This window comes from Dioscorea cayenensis, chromosome 7 (genome assembly GCF_009730915.1).
Source record: "Dioscorea cayenensis subsp. rotundata cultivar TDr96_F1 chromosome 7, TDr96_F1_v2_PseudoChromosome.rev07_lg8_w22 25.fasta, whole genome shotgun sequence".
In the NCBI taxonomy this organism is placed as follows: Eukaryota; Viridiplantae; Streptophyta; class Magnoliopsida; order Dioscoreales; family Dioscoreaceae; genus Dioscorea; species Dioscorea cayenensis.
Window position 1 is genome coordinate 10,263,410 of NC_052477.1, and position 13,475 is coordinate 10,276,884.

General features: G+C 32.2%; 1 protein-coding gene across 3 annotated transcripts; it reads left to right on the top strand.

Moving 5' to 3' along the window:
• The first annotated feature begins 5,603 nt into the window (after positions 1 to 5,603).
• On the top strand, positions 5,604 to 12,997 carry LOC120265904 (DNA repair protein recA homolog 2, mitochondrial-like). Of its 3 annotated transcripts, XR_005537795.1 has the most exons (6): positions 5,604 to 5,904; positions 6,025 to 8,223; positions 8,306 to 8,366; positions 8,498 to 8,660; positions 9,516 to 9,736; positions 12,945 to 12,997. XR_005537795.1 is itself a non-coding variant. In XM_039273857.1 (5 exons), exons 2-5 carry the CDS (start codon positions 6,132 to 6,134, stop codon positions 12,957 to 12,959), a joined length of 390 nt encoding a protein of 129 aa, XP_039129791.1. In that variant the 5' UTR covers positions 5,604 to 5,904; positions 6,025 to 6,131; the 3' UTR covers positions 12,960 to 12,997. The 3 variants fall into 3 exon arrangements, 1 of the variants encoding a protein (XP_039129791.1); XR_005537794.1 differs by lacking the exon at positions 8,498 to 8,660; XM_039273857.1 differs by lacking the exon at positions 8,498 to 8,660 and having other exon boundaries at positions 6,025 to 6,224.
• The last annotated feature ends 478 nt before the right edge of the window (positions 12,998 to 13,475 follow it).

The following is a 13,475-nucleotide window of genomic DNA, read 5'->3' on the forward strand; positions in this document are numbered from 1 at the left end:
AACCTGTACCTTCATCCACACTGAATCTAATTTGTGACTATGATCGAGCATGTCCAAGCTTGTCCGGGATGCTTTCTTCTCCAAGTGTCTGTTGAATGTGCTATATCCTCCACCCTTAAAATGTTTAAATTCAGAACCACAATAATTACATTTACCATGTGTTACAATACCATCATTATTATACAATTTTGTAAAATGAGTTTGTAAAAAAATGTTAGATTTGAGGGTAATTTCTGTGGAGTTGGTTGCTTTGTCCGGTTTGTGAGGGTACATCAACCGGTACCGATTGTTTCCATTGGACTCTCAAAATCTTGAAATAAATTGCTTTCTTGAGTAGGTGGTGTGAGAGTGGAAGCCGATCCAACAACGCTTTTTCCTCTAGAGTCTCCACCACGTGAAGCCCCATATTATAATATCTAAGAATACAACAACTAATTTCATTCAAGTTTACAACAAATAATTTCATGCAAATATTTACAAAAAAAAAAAGTCCACAAAAACTACACATAATAATTTCATGCAAATATAAAAAAAATGCATACATAAGTCTAAAACTAATAATGAAATTAAATATCTAAGAATATTACAAATAATTTCATTCAAGTCTATAAAAATAATTTCATGCAAATATTTACAAAAAAAAGTCCACAAAAACTATACATAATAATTTCATGCAAATATAAAAAAATGCATACACAAGTCTAAAACTAATAATGTTTTTAAATTTCTAAGAATATTACAAATAATTTCATTCAAGTCTACAAAAATAATTTCATGCAAATATTTACATCCCACATAAACTATAAATAATAATTTCATGCAAATATAAAAAAAATGCATACACAAGTCTAAAACTAATAATGAAATTAAATATCTAACAATATTACAAATAATTTTGTTAAAGTCTACAAAAATAATTTCATGCAAATATTTACAAAAACAAGTCCACATAAACTACAAATAATAATTTCATGCAAATATAAAAAAATACATACACAAGTCTAAAACTAATAATGAAATTAAATATCTAAGAATATTACAAATAATTTCATTTAAGTCTACAAAAATAATTTCATACAAATATTTACCACAAAAAAAAGTCCACAAAAACTACACATAATAATTTCATTCAAATATCATAAATACAAGCAAATAATTTCATACAAATATTAAAGATGCAAAAAAAAAAACAAAAAAACAAAATTTCATTCAACTCTACAAAAATAATTTCATGCAAATATTAAAAAAAACCAAGTCTACAAAAACTAGAACTAATAATTTCATTTACTTTTTAAAACCCCACAAATTAAAAATAATTTCATTCAAGTCCATAAAAAAATTTCATGCATTTTTTTCAAAAAACCACAACTCTAAACTAATAATAAAAATAAATATCATAAATGAAAAAAAAATTCATTCAACTCTACAAAAATAATTTCATGCAAATATTAAAGAAACCAAGTCTACAAAAACTAGAAATATTAATTTCATGTACTTTTTAAAAACCCTCAAGTTAAAAATAATTTCATTCAAATCCATAAAAAATACATTCATGCATTTTTCGAAAAAACCACAACTCTAAACTATTAATAAAAATAAATATCATAAATACAAAAAAATAAAAATTCATTCAACTCTACAAAAATAATTTCATGAAAATATTAAAAAAAACCAAGTCTAGAAAAACTAGAAATATTAATTTCATGTACTTTTTAAAAACCCACAAGTTAAAAATAATTTCATTCAAGTCCATAAAAACTACATTCATGCATTTTTCAAAAAAAATCACAACTCTAAACTAATAATAAAAATAAATATCATAAATACAAAAAAATAATTTCATTCAATTATTTTAAAAAAATCTCTATGAAAACTATAAATAATAATTTCATGTATGTTTTATATGTCCACAAGTCTAAAATAATAATTAAAATAAATATCAACAATTTCAACTAATACTTTTATTCATGTCTACAATAATAATTTCGTCCAAATATTTATAAAAAAAAGTCAACCAAAACTACAAATAATAATTTCATGTATTTTTTTTTAAAAAAACACAAGTCTAAACTAATAATTAAAATAAATATATCAAGAATACAACTAATACTTGCATGATTAAAATAAGACAAGCCTAGAAAACTATAACTAAACATAAAAATAAATAGATCATCACCAACCTTGTTAATTGGGGACTTCCAAAATGTTAAAAATTAAGAGAAAATCCAAATTTGCACCACTCCAAGTCTCCAAGATTCCAACTTGTAATATTAAGTCTTGATAATGTTGACTTGAAATAATTAAACTCTAAGAATCCAAATAATATGCATTGAGAGAGTGAGATTAAGAGAGAATGAAAGTAGGAGATTAAGAGAGCATGAGAGTAGAGAGTTGGGAAAGAGTAATAATTGGTAAAAAGTAAATAATATGGGGATGGGGGTATATATAGAAATTTATAAGAATTAAAAAAAAATAAATTTCTGAAAATTCAAAATTTGAATTTAAAAAAAAATTAAATAAAGCCCACTATGAATTTTTTGAAAATTCATAGCCGTTGGGCTTCAACGGGCTCCCAAACCGCCGGTTTGACCCGACGGGTTGGGATCTGGGTTGCAACCCGGTTCTAATCCGGGCCACGGGTTGGGAGAAGCCCAACTTGTAACCGACCCGTTTATAGTACGGGCCGGTTACGGGTCAATGAACCGCCCGGTCGGTGAGCTGCGGGCCGTCAGATGGTCGGCGAGGGTTCTTGGACGGCCCGTGCCCACCTCTAAATGGCCCTAGGGTCATTTTAATTGTCAAAATGGCCTTGGGACCATCACATTACTCACATGGGTGATGTGATGTGCTGACTGGGTTGCTGAGGTGGCATTTTCAAATAAAAAATTATGATTTTTTGCATCTTAAACCCTGAATTGTTTTATAATCAATAAGTTGATTTATTCTTAGGGTTTTTTAACCAAATTTTTAAAAAAAATTTATTGGTGTTTTAAAATTTATTAAACTTTTAGATATATAAGTGTGTTTTTTTATTTAAATCCCTTATTTGTTTTATAATTAACAAATTATCCTTTTCCTTTGATTATTTAATCTAAATTTTGTTTAAAAAAATTATATAATTTTTAAATTTATTAAAAAATTAAGTTTTAAAGAATATATTTATGTATGAAAACACAAAGGGCTTATAATTTATTTTTTAATTAAATCATGAAATCAATAATAACTTTTAAAATTATTTGAAGTTAAAAAACATAATTGCATTTAAATATAAATAAAGTTACATCATATATTTCTCCCTTGCCTAGGGCAAGTAGTTCTATAATGACTGGGTTGTTTACATATAGAGCATAAATTACGTCTAGTAGGATCATGGTTTCTATCTATATGCATTCTTCTACATCTGATCTTTAGTCGGCCAGCAATACATCGGTCAACAGGTGTAGCCATCTATGGCCCAAGTATAGGCTACCAAAATTGTGAACTCGGTATTGGACAAAAACATGGAGCATAAGTTTGTCTATATGACATTATAATCAACTAATGAGGGCATAACACATATTTGTTAATGTTTGCATTTGCAGTACTACAAAACCCTTAAGACATGTATACATGGGAATCGACGAAAAACCATAAATCCACACGTACATGTGGATAAAACTCCATTGATAATAACTTCACTAGTCAATTGTTTCATCATTAATATGTTCTGTTACCTAAAATTCATTGTGATTAAAATACCGCATGATTAAATATCTGCCTTTCTCGATACTATCATTCAACCTTGCTTCTTGCCTTGACATCAAAATTCGATCCATAGCAAGTCCAATCTCACAGTGTTTAAAAAAATACATTGCAGTACGATGAAAATTCGATCCATAAATTAGTACTATGTTGTCCACACTGTCTGCCACCATCATGCACCATTATCCACATTTGCCTTGGCCCAATAGATGATGTGAAATCAACAAACACAACATATCTTTCTATTAATATATTGATCAATTCTTCAAACCTCCGTGATGATTCAGCCGTTGATGCCGTCCAAAAATATTTGCACCAAATTTACTTTTACAAAGTTGTAAAAAGTTATCAGTCGGATGACATAAACAATATCCATGAACATGGCCATATTGCGGAGGGAAAGCATCACGAACAACATTGACGTTGCCTCTAAATCTATCGGAGATGATGCATATAGGATGAGTAGGATAATGTTCAATATACATTATTTAAAAACCATGAACAACTTTCCCTATTCTCACTTTCAACTATACCAAATGCATAAGGAAACAAATAGTTTTCAGCATCTTCTCCTGTAGCCATTAACAAAGTCCCTTTGTACTTCCCATGCAAAAATGCCCCATCTACTGAGAGAACAAAACGATATGCATTGAAGCCAATGATTGATGGTCCAAAAGCCCAAATTGATGGTCCTCCTTCATCCACATATAATATTGGCGTACGCAATCTCAACATCAGTAATGTTTCTCTGTCGTTGTCGATGTTGATTACAGTACTAGTGTGTCGATCCATAGGCCAGCTACATTTGATGTTCATATAATTGTTGCCTAAATTGAAGTTAATAGCTGCAACAATTGTTTCTTACAACTCATTCAAATTACTGTTGTTTCAAACTCCAACCACAGTTTTATAGCCTCCCTAATAAGTAAGTTTTTCATTTGACTCTTGTAAATGTCCACCCAAGTAAACAATCACCGTTACTTCTGTAATACTCATCCTTAAAAAAGATAATATATAATTTAGAGAAAAATTAAATTAATATGAGATAACTATTACAAACAATATATACTATAAAATTTTTACTAACCTTTTTGAATACCAAGTTTTAAATACCAAAAGAAAGATAGAGTTTGAAGTTGGTGAAGATGAAATTGGAAGGGAAGAGATACATATATACACCTTTGTTGTAGATGGAATCATATTCTCCCTAAATTTGAAACCTACTTCTTGAGCAATTAATACATGTCACCTCTAATTATACAAGCATGCATGTCATTCAAGCAAAAAAGTTATTATTGATTTCATGATTTAATTAAAAAATAAATTATTAGCCCTTTGTATTTCATATTCAAATATATTCTTTAAAATTAATTTTTTTATAAATTAAAAAAATAACATAATTTTTTAAACAAAATTTGGGTTAAATAATCAAAGGAAAAGATAATTTGTTAATTATAAAACAAATAAGGGATTTAAATAAAAAACACACATATATATTTTTTTATTAAGTTATTTAAAAATTTAATAAATTTTAAAACATTAATAATTTTTTTTAAAATTTGGTTAAAAAAACCCAAGAATAAATCAACTTATTGATTATAAAACAATTCCGGGTTAAAATACAAAAAAAAAAATGATTTTTTTATTAAAAAATTTCTATGTGAGCAGTATAGTCAGTACATCATATTAACCATGTAGATAATGTGATGTGCCATTTGGTTAAATAAATAAATAAAAAAAAAAGTAGGGCCTAACATTTTGTTGGTTAATTAAAAACCACAAAATTTTTATTATATTTTGTAATTACTTTATTAAACAATCAATACTCTTCTTCTTCTCCTTCTCTCTGTCTCTGTCTCTGTCTCTGTCTCTTCATCCTTTTCTCCCCGCTCCCATCTCCTCCTTCACCTCTCCTCCGCCTCCCCGCCAGACCCCAACGCCGCCCAAGAAAGCTCCTTTCAAGGACCGCGCCACAGCAAGGTCGACAGCCCGGGGCGCCACATTCGCACGACCATTTTCTGTGCCACCCGCGTCTTCCAGCTCACACGCGAACTTGCACACAAATCCGACGGCCAAACCATTGGCCTCTCCACCAAGCCGAACCTTCCATCATCGCCGCCACCGGCTCCGGCACCACCCTGCCTTTTTCTCCTCCCCCGCCAGGTCGGTCGGTTGGCACCGTGTCCAGCTGTGTCCATTTCTGAAAACTGAAATTGAAAACTGAAAAGCATAATCGAAATGAGCGGTGGTTAAGAAACTCTCACACAATCATTTTCTATGCAGGTGTTTTCTTTTTCGCATAGCAAAAGCATCACTTGGAAAGCAACAGCGCCAGAGTGAATCCCTGGATTCCAAACTCCAAAGGAAAAAAAAATTTCGCTTTTGTTGCCATGAGAGCCCTTAAACCTCTCCTCTCCTCCTCTTTCCTTCTTCGAGGGATTCCGCCCTTGTTATTCGGCTTGCCTTTCTGCTCTCCGCTTCAGGTTTGCTGCTGTTCCTCATTCTAATTGGATTTCTCTTGCTTTTAGTGTTATCTTGCTGCTTAAGTTTTATCTTGTGCATTGTTGTGGCTTTTGAATGGTTGTGCAATTGGAATTTTGGATGCTGTAATTCGGGCCTTATTCATAAGGCATATTCTTGGGATAACATGATTTCTTGAAAGTTGTGCGCTTGTTTTGGAGGACATAAGGACTTAGTGTGATTGGGTTATGATTCATGAGGCATGTGAATTAATTATCATCTTGACACCTAGAGCACTGTGTCCTGGCTCTGATTTGAGTCTAGACCATTTAAGAGTTCAAGGCAATAGTGTGAGTTCATGGTTTGGCAAAATTGTTAGGCTCCTTAGGGGCCTCACAGTAAGGAATTTGGTTGATCATCAGAGTTGGAGCTTGAAATGGCATTGGACTTAGGGGGTTAGGAAGGAGTGTGTTTTGGTGTAGTGGGGATTTTGATGTAGGGAAGCAATTGTGTGAAGAAAATGAAAAATGTGTAATTTATGTGGATTTAGTGGAAAATGGATTTTTGTTGGCAAAGGTGGCTGGAGGCCCAGGCTTATGTGGTCTCCTCATTTTCTATTACATGGTGGAGAAAAAGCCAAGATTTTGCATCATATTGCTGTTGGAAAAAAACTATAGCAGAGTGAGGTTTATCTTCAAAGCATGCTTTTCCATTTTCTTAGGAAAGACACTGGATTTATTCAATAGCCGTGATGCATCGTAGAGATGATCATGTGTTTTTGATGTGGTTATTGATGAGGTCAATCATAGAAGCAACTTTTGGCCTACTGAGCTAGTTCAACATCTAACCTAGTAATAGCTATTGATGATAATTTTAACAGTTCAACATCTATTTCTTTACATGGTCTATTTTATTGGCATGCATCAACTCCCATAAATTTTATGTGGATTGGTTTACGTTTAGTGAGTCATTTGGCTAAGTATTCAACTTTTATCTATTTATTGAAATTTAGGAGATTTCTATATGTACAGCCAAGTAAGTCTAATGAGGAAACCAAATCAAGAACATTGCTTTTTTGGCAACATAGTCATTATATTTTGTTTTTCAACATTCTTCATGGGTTTGTTGTTGTAACAATTTTGTTCATCAATTATTCAATCTATCTCAAGTTTTACTTCATCATTCTTATTATGATTGAGACAATTTTGCACCAAGAAAGAGGTCCACGTGGTCCTATAAGCCTCTCAAAAGTACAAAAATCATTGTGAAATATTTGAGGAAAATAGTTTATCTGCATGTCTGTCCATATTCTGACCTGATGCATAATATCCATTTTGGGATTCTCTTTGAAAATAAATGCAAGAAACTTTGCAGTCTTTGCAACTTTTTGGTGATTTTTGATTAGAGATCTAACATTTTTGTATTTTAGACTGAGAACTGCTTATTGTTTTCACCCATTATGAGTTCTTGGTTAGCATCTTGCAATATATATATATATATATTTTTTTTTTTGGGGTTGCAATTGAAGGTTCTCTTTTATATTTAGGTATTTTTTTTTTTGAGGGAAAGAGCTCTTAGAGCTATTTTATTAATAAAAAATAAACAGTCTACAAAACAGTCAGAAATACAGAAGAATACAAAACAAAAGAAAAACCAGAAAACAAGAAAGACAGAACAAACCAACCTGACTAAAAAGATACATAAGAAGACTTAAAAAACAAAACCTGAAAATCTAAGAGATTTCATAAGCCAATTGGGGAGCTCTCTGCCATGGTGGAAGAGAGACACTTCATGATGGTTGAGGCCATGAATGGCTACAGATGAGGGAGCCCTGTTCCAGCACACCGGAATTGAGTGCACAGAGGATACACCTAATTCCGCAAGTAGACCTTTAATATCTTGAATCTGCCGGTTCAATCTCCATGCATCCGAAAAAGATCCTTGCTGAATTGCCTTGATTAAATCTGCATTCGGAGATAAAAGAGTCTTGACAGTGTCGTGCAAACTCCAGTTTATATTTAGGTATTTGTTTGCGTTTGAAGTGTTTCTGATGTTAAATGTTAAACTACCTTATAAGTTATCTATCTCTTTTCTTGATGTTTAGGGTGGGAGAAGGGATGACTTGGATTGTATTAGAGTACATGGCCATCGTTTATCATCAGTAGGTAATGTGATCTTCTTTATTGCTAGCAATTTTGTTATTATCATTATTTTCATCATCCACAAAGTGCTATCAATTTCTATCGATGGTGTAAGTTTTGAGTTAATAGAAAATGTCTGTGTTATGTTTTGGTAGTAGGATAGCCCTGGTACTCTACCTCACACTTTTTTCCTGCTGATTCAAACTTCAGTGGTTTGAAACATCCTAGCCAAGCATTTCCCTCAACAGATCTGGTCATGTTTGCATTAATAATAAGGTGTAAATTGGTGCTTTGAATGATGGAAGGGCTGACCTAGAGGTACTTTTCATTTACACGTGAATTTGTTGCTATATTATTCAATGAAAATGACTAAAGGGCTCAAACTGGCTTTAGTAAGCAATTGTATGTGGTTCATTTTAATCTATCAGTTTCCATTTGTTAGGAAAAATTAAGTTAGAAATGAGAGGATGGTTGCTACAAAAGGGTTGAAGCATTGAACATGGAACAACCTATAGGAGGTAAATTCAGGAAAAGCAAAGGAAAACCACATGTTGTGTGCATGTAATTTTCTTCAAAGCTTCATTCATAGACACCGGCTTTTTAGTTTATTCTGTTTTGGAGGTATGGTAAGTTAAATAGTTGTTTACATAAATAAATAATTGGTAAGCTATTTGCAGTAATTCTAATGTAGGTCAAAGAGAAGTGTGTAGGTGTTATTCTACTTTCCAATAAGTGATAAATTATGTCACGCTTGGCATGACATTTGCACCTAATTAGACAACGTGCTCTTCTTAGTTGCTACGTGGTTGGACTCGAGTATTGGGTTGGTGATTCTATTGGACTGAGTTAGTGCTAGTTTTCTTGAACTCAATAGGGAGCAATCACGTACTAGTGTGCGGAGGTTAGCTGCTGTTCTACAATTTCAAATTCAATTGCTTTATAATAATCTTTCAAGTAGTAAGATTGATAATGTGTTTTATTGCGTCTTTCTTCTTCAGTTTAACACATTTGTTGAGAGTGCACGGGAAAAATTTGCTATATAAGTGTTTTTGGATAAGGCATTGTACATAAAATTTTACATGAAAATTTATTCTATACTTTTATGCTTATATTTACATCCCTATTTGGGGGACTGATGGCAATCCCCATTCATGAAATATGTAAATTTTCCAGTTGGAACAATAAGAGAATTTGAAAGTGATCAACCTTGTGATGATGAGAAGGTGACAAAGAAAGAAGCAGCACTTCACCTTGCTCTGTCTCAGCTTGTTGGCGACTTTGATAGAGACTCTAACTTATCATTACACCGTTTTTACTCTTCTCGATATGCACCTGTGATCTCCACAGGCTCTTTGAAACTTGATCAAGCTCTTGGAATTGGAGGACTTCCCAAGGTAATTTGAACTAGTTGCATTAATAATGCCTTAATTTCTCTTGAATTGAATATTTTTCCACTAGAATAAGAACAATTGGAGCAATTTGGAGCTATGACATCTTAAGTCCTGATCTAAACTCAATCACCGGGGTGAGCTGTAGAATATGAATCCCAGCATGTTGAAATCCCGTACCTGTAAATACCCTTAATGAACACCCTGTAATAGTGGGATATTCTTATCATAGAACAACAGAAATAGGGGGGAAAATTCCCTTAACCAATGGCCAATGAGAGTTAAGATTTTCATTAAAGATAGAATGCTGTCAATTGAAATACAATATCACATCAGTATGACAAGATAGATGCGCATTGCTCACTGGCGCTTTCTATGCTTTTTTATAATTATTTTTGATGCATTTCTTGATTCTAACCATCAATTGAGTTTGGGAAGTAGGCCTATATCAACTATCATCTCCAAAGAGACTATATGTTACCAAACTTGGAACTACTTTTTTCCCCCTTGAGCCAAATGAACCAGATACCTGTATGAACTATGTATCTTCTTGCGTTAATGAGAAGATCTCAGTTTTGCATGTTATGTGTGTAGTATGTCAGAGTTTACCTGTCTCTGCAAAATCAGGAACTTTGTATAGTACTTTTGAATATTTAAAAAGTTTCAAATATTTAAGTTAGCCTAGCAATGCATGTTTATGGCAGATAATTATTTAGGAAACTATGATAGTATTGGATGGGAATATTCTGCTTGCAATTTTTCTTTACATGCCTATCAGACTCTTCTGCATTTCTAACATATTGAATTCATTTCCTTGGCAATTGTCTTAAAAATGTCCATAACATTTACTTTTATGATTTGCAAAACTATTTATTATGAATATTAGTGATAAAACTATACGCGCCAGGTTGACATTATTCTTGTATATTTAATCTCACACCCAATGTTAGTAGGACACACAGATGTGTGCATCGAGTATCCGGCACTTACAATTAAATGAAAGCTGGGTACCCTGGACATTGTGTGTGTAAATATGTAGAATGTGAATCATATTGGTTTTCGAAAGATAGAGAATATTTTAGTAAAAAGTTCTCTTTAGGTGGTGATAAACATTGTGAACCATATTGTTTTTTAGAAAAGGCAGAGAATATTATTGTGAAACATGTTGATTCTAGAATTGTATAACTTAAAGTTAAATGATTTAGATCATATTAAAATTTAAATTTTAGTAAAATAAGATTTTTAAATTCTTGAAAATCACAATTTAAAAGATAAGAAAAATATATTAAAAAATATGCAACTTAAAAAGATAAAAAGATAAGGTAATCCAAAAATATAGAAGATTTAGATTGAAAATTAAAAGGAGAATGTTAATATAGAGTGAAATGAAAAGGAGATAAGTAAAAAAAAGCTTCCCTTTTCAAATAAGCAAGGTAAAATAGATCACATGGGGAAAATGTGATTCAAACATGTCCTTAATTGGAAGTATACAGTGAATTCTCAAACCTCTCTTACCTTTTTATCAAAAGACAAGAAAACAACAAGATTCTCTACTTCCAATGGAAAGATCCTGACGTATAATATTCCATAGCATATGATGTCATATGATTTCTTCTTCCTAGCTCAACTTTTGGGCATACCAAGAGTCTGAAAAAGGGGTTACTCAAGAAGTCATTGGTTTGAAATCCAATACCATTGTCATGATGGTTTCATTCTTATGGAAGAGACCCAATTCTTTGTGTAATTTGTGATCCTTATGTATAAAAAATGATGAAATAGTTTGGAAGGAAAAGTTAAGAATAATATTGGCCTAAATATTTTTGAGAATAACAATGATCTTCTATGACTAAAAACTGTATAAGGAATCAATAAAACGGTGACACCACGTCAAAATTTCTCTCTTTTTCTTATTTGCAAGAAAAAAAAAACTTGATTTGTCTTTATCATCTAAACACTAAATTTAACCAGAAACCCCTTCCCTAAACCCTAAATTTTAACCCCTTAGAGAGGTTTGTGATTTGCAACTTATGGTTTAGGGCTTAAGATTTAGGGTTTAGGTTTTTAAAATTTTGGGTATATTATTTGGATTTAAGATTTTAGTTTTTTAAATAGGGTTTTATAATATTTTATAATTTTTAGAATTTAGGGATTTATATAGTTTGAATTTGTTTATGGAAGAAAGAATGATGTGAATGGCAAGCCATCCATGGTGTGAAAACTTCTGACGTGGCGATCTTAATTGGAGGGAGATAAAATCTGACGTGGTGTTACCATTTCATACAATCCTTCCTCCTAGAGACATGATGAAAATTCGTACCTTTTGATTCAAATCGCTAATGAATTCCTTAAGCAAATCTTAATTTTCTTTCTAAATTAAAGTATGGACATCAAGGTCGAGGAAGTTGAAAGTGACAGAGAAACCACTAACCATTAGATGTTAGTTTATTATTTTCGTTTTTTCAATCCAATTGAACTGTAAAGGATCTTCAAGTAGCGAGTTGTGTACTGGATGGGTATGAAGGTTGCTAGGGCTTAAGATGAGGAAGTCTTTGCTTGCTCCTTTGCATGGGGCTCGGGATAAATTAAGATTTATATAAAATTAGTGTACATTTTCTCTTTGTTTTTTCAGATGAAAAGGGGCAGTATTGGCTTTTTTTGATTTAAGGCCCTCTAGTCCTAGTAATAAGGATTAAGCAAAATAGAGGGCACATGTAAAATAAGGATTTGAGGATAATAATGTACTTCTTTTTGTTTGGCTTGCAATCCAATGGGCCTTTCCGATGTTCTCTATTTAATCAAATTCTCAAAAAGCATGGGTTAGAATGAGCATTATTCACTTTATACATACCTGTACTCTCCTAGAATTATACACACTCGTTGGCCACATAATATTCAATAGGTCGAATCGTGAAAGTATTATTTTTCAAATTGGGCTAATACTCGTAAATAGTATTTTAACTGATAATATCAATTTACAGCGCCATAATAGTTGGGATAAAATCTCTGCCAATGCAAATTTCTGGAAATTCAAACTCTCTTTGTTCCAAATTCTACTCACTTATTTTTACTCCACAACAAAGCACATCAGGTGAGTGGCACTGTTTGTTGAAAAGAGTTCTCTTTGATGCTGAAAATTAGAATCACATTCTTGGTGCCTCTCTCTCGCTATAATATGCACGAAGTTCTTTTTCATCTTCTTCATCCTTTAGGGTAGGGAAGAATGGTTTGAGGATATACGGGCAAAGAGGCATCTGGACAGACACACTTACCTGCCCTTCATGTTGTGAAGGAAGCTCAGCAGCTTGGAGGTTTGTGTGCGGTTAAATTCTTTCTCATAATTTATTCAATTACTTTTGATGCTTTCAGACTTCACAAAGGAAAGGTACTGTGTTCTAATAAGCTTGGTCATGTCTGAAATAAGTATGACACCTAGAACGAATTAGTCCCGTGTTTGACGCAAATTTCTATTATGAATATTTAGAGATATTAATATATTTTAACATTTAGTTTGATTTCATTTATGACCAAGGATAGAACACATAAATGAGCAAGCTGTGTTTGTGTCATTAATATCCTTTGGCATCAGTAGTAAATAGTTAGTATCTTCATTTGCTGGAGTTTAGGAATACGTGTACAGTAATTCACGACAGTAAAGAGAAAAGAGGAACAAGTTTCTTGGACTGTGTTAAATATCTCGGCCTTTTGTTCGTTGTTTAAAAGCTATTGTATGAACGCATATAATTTG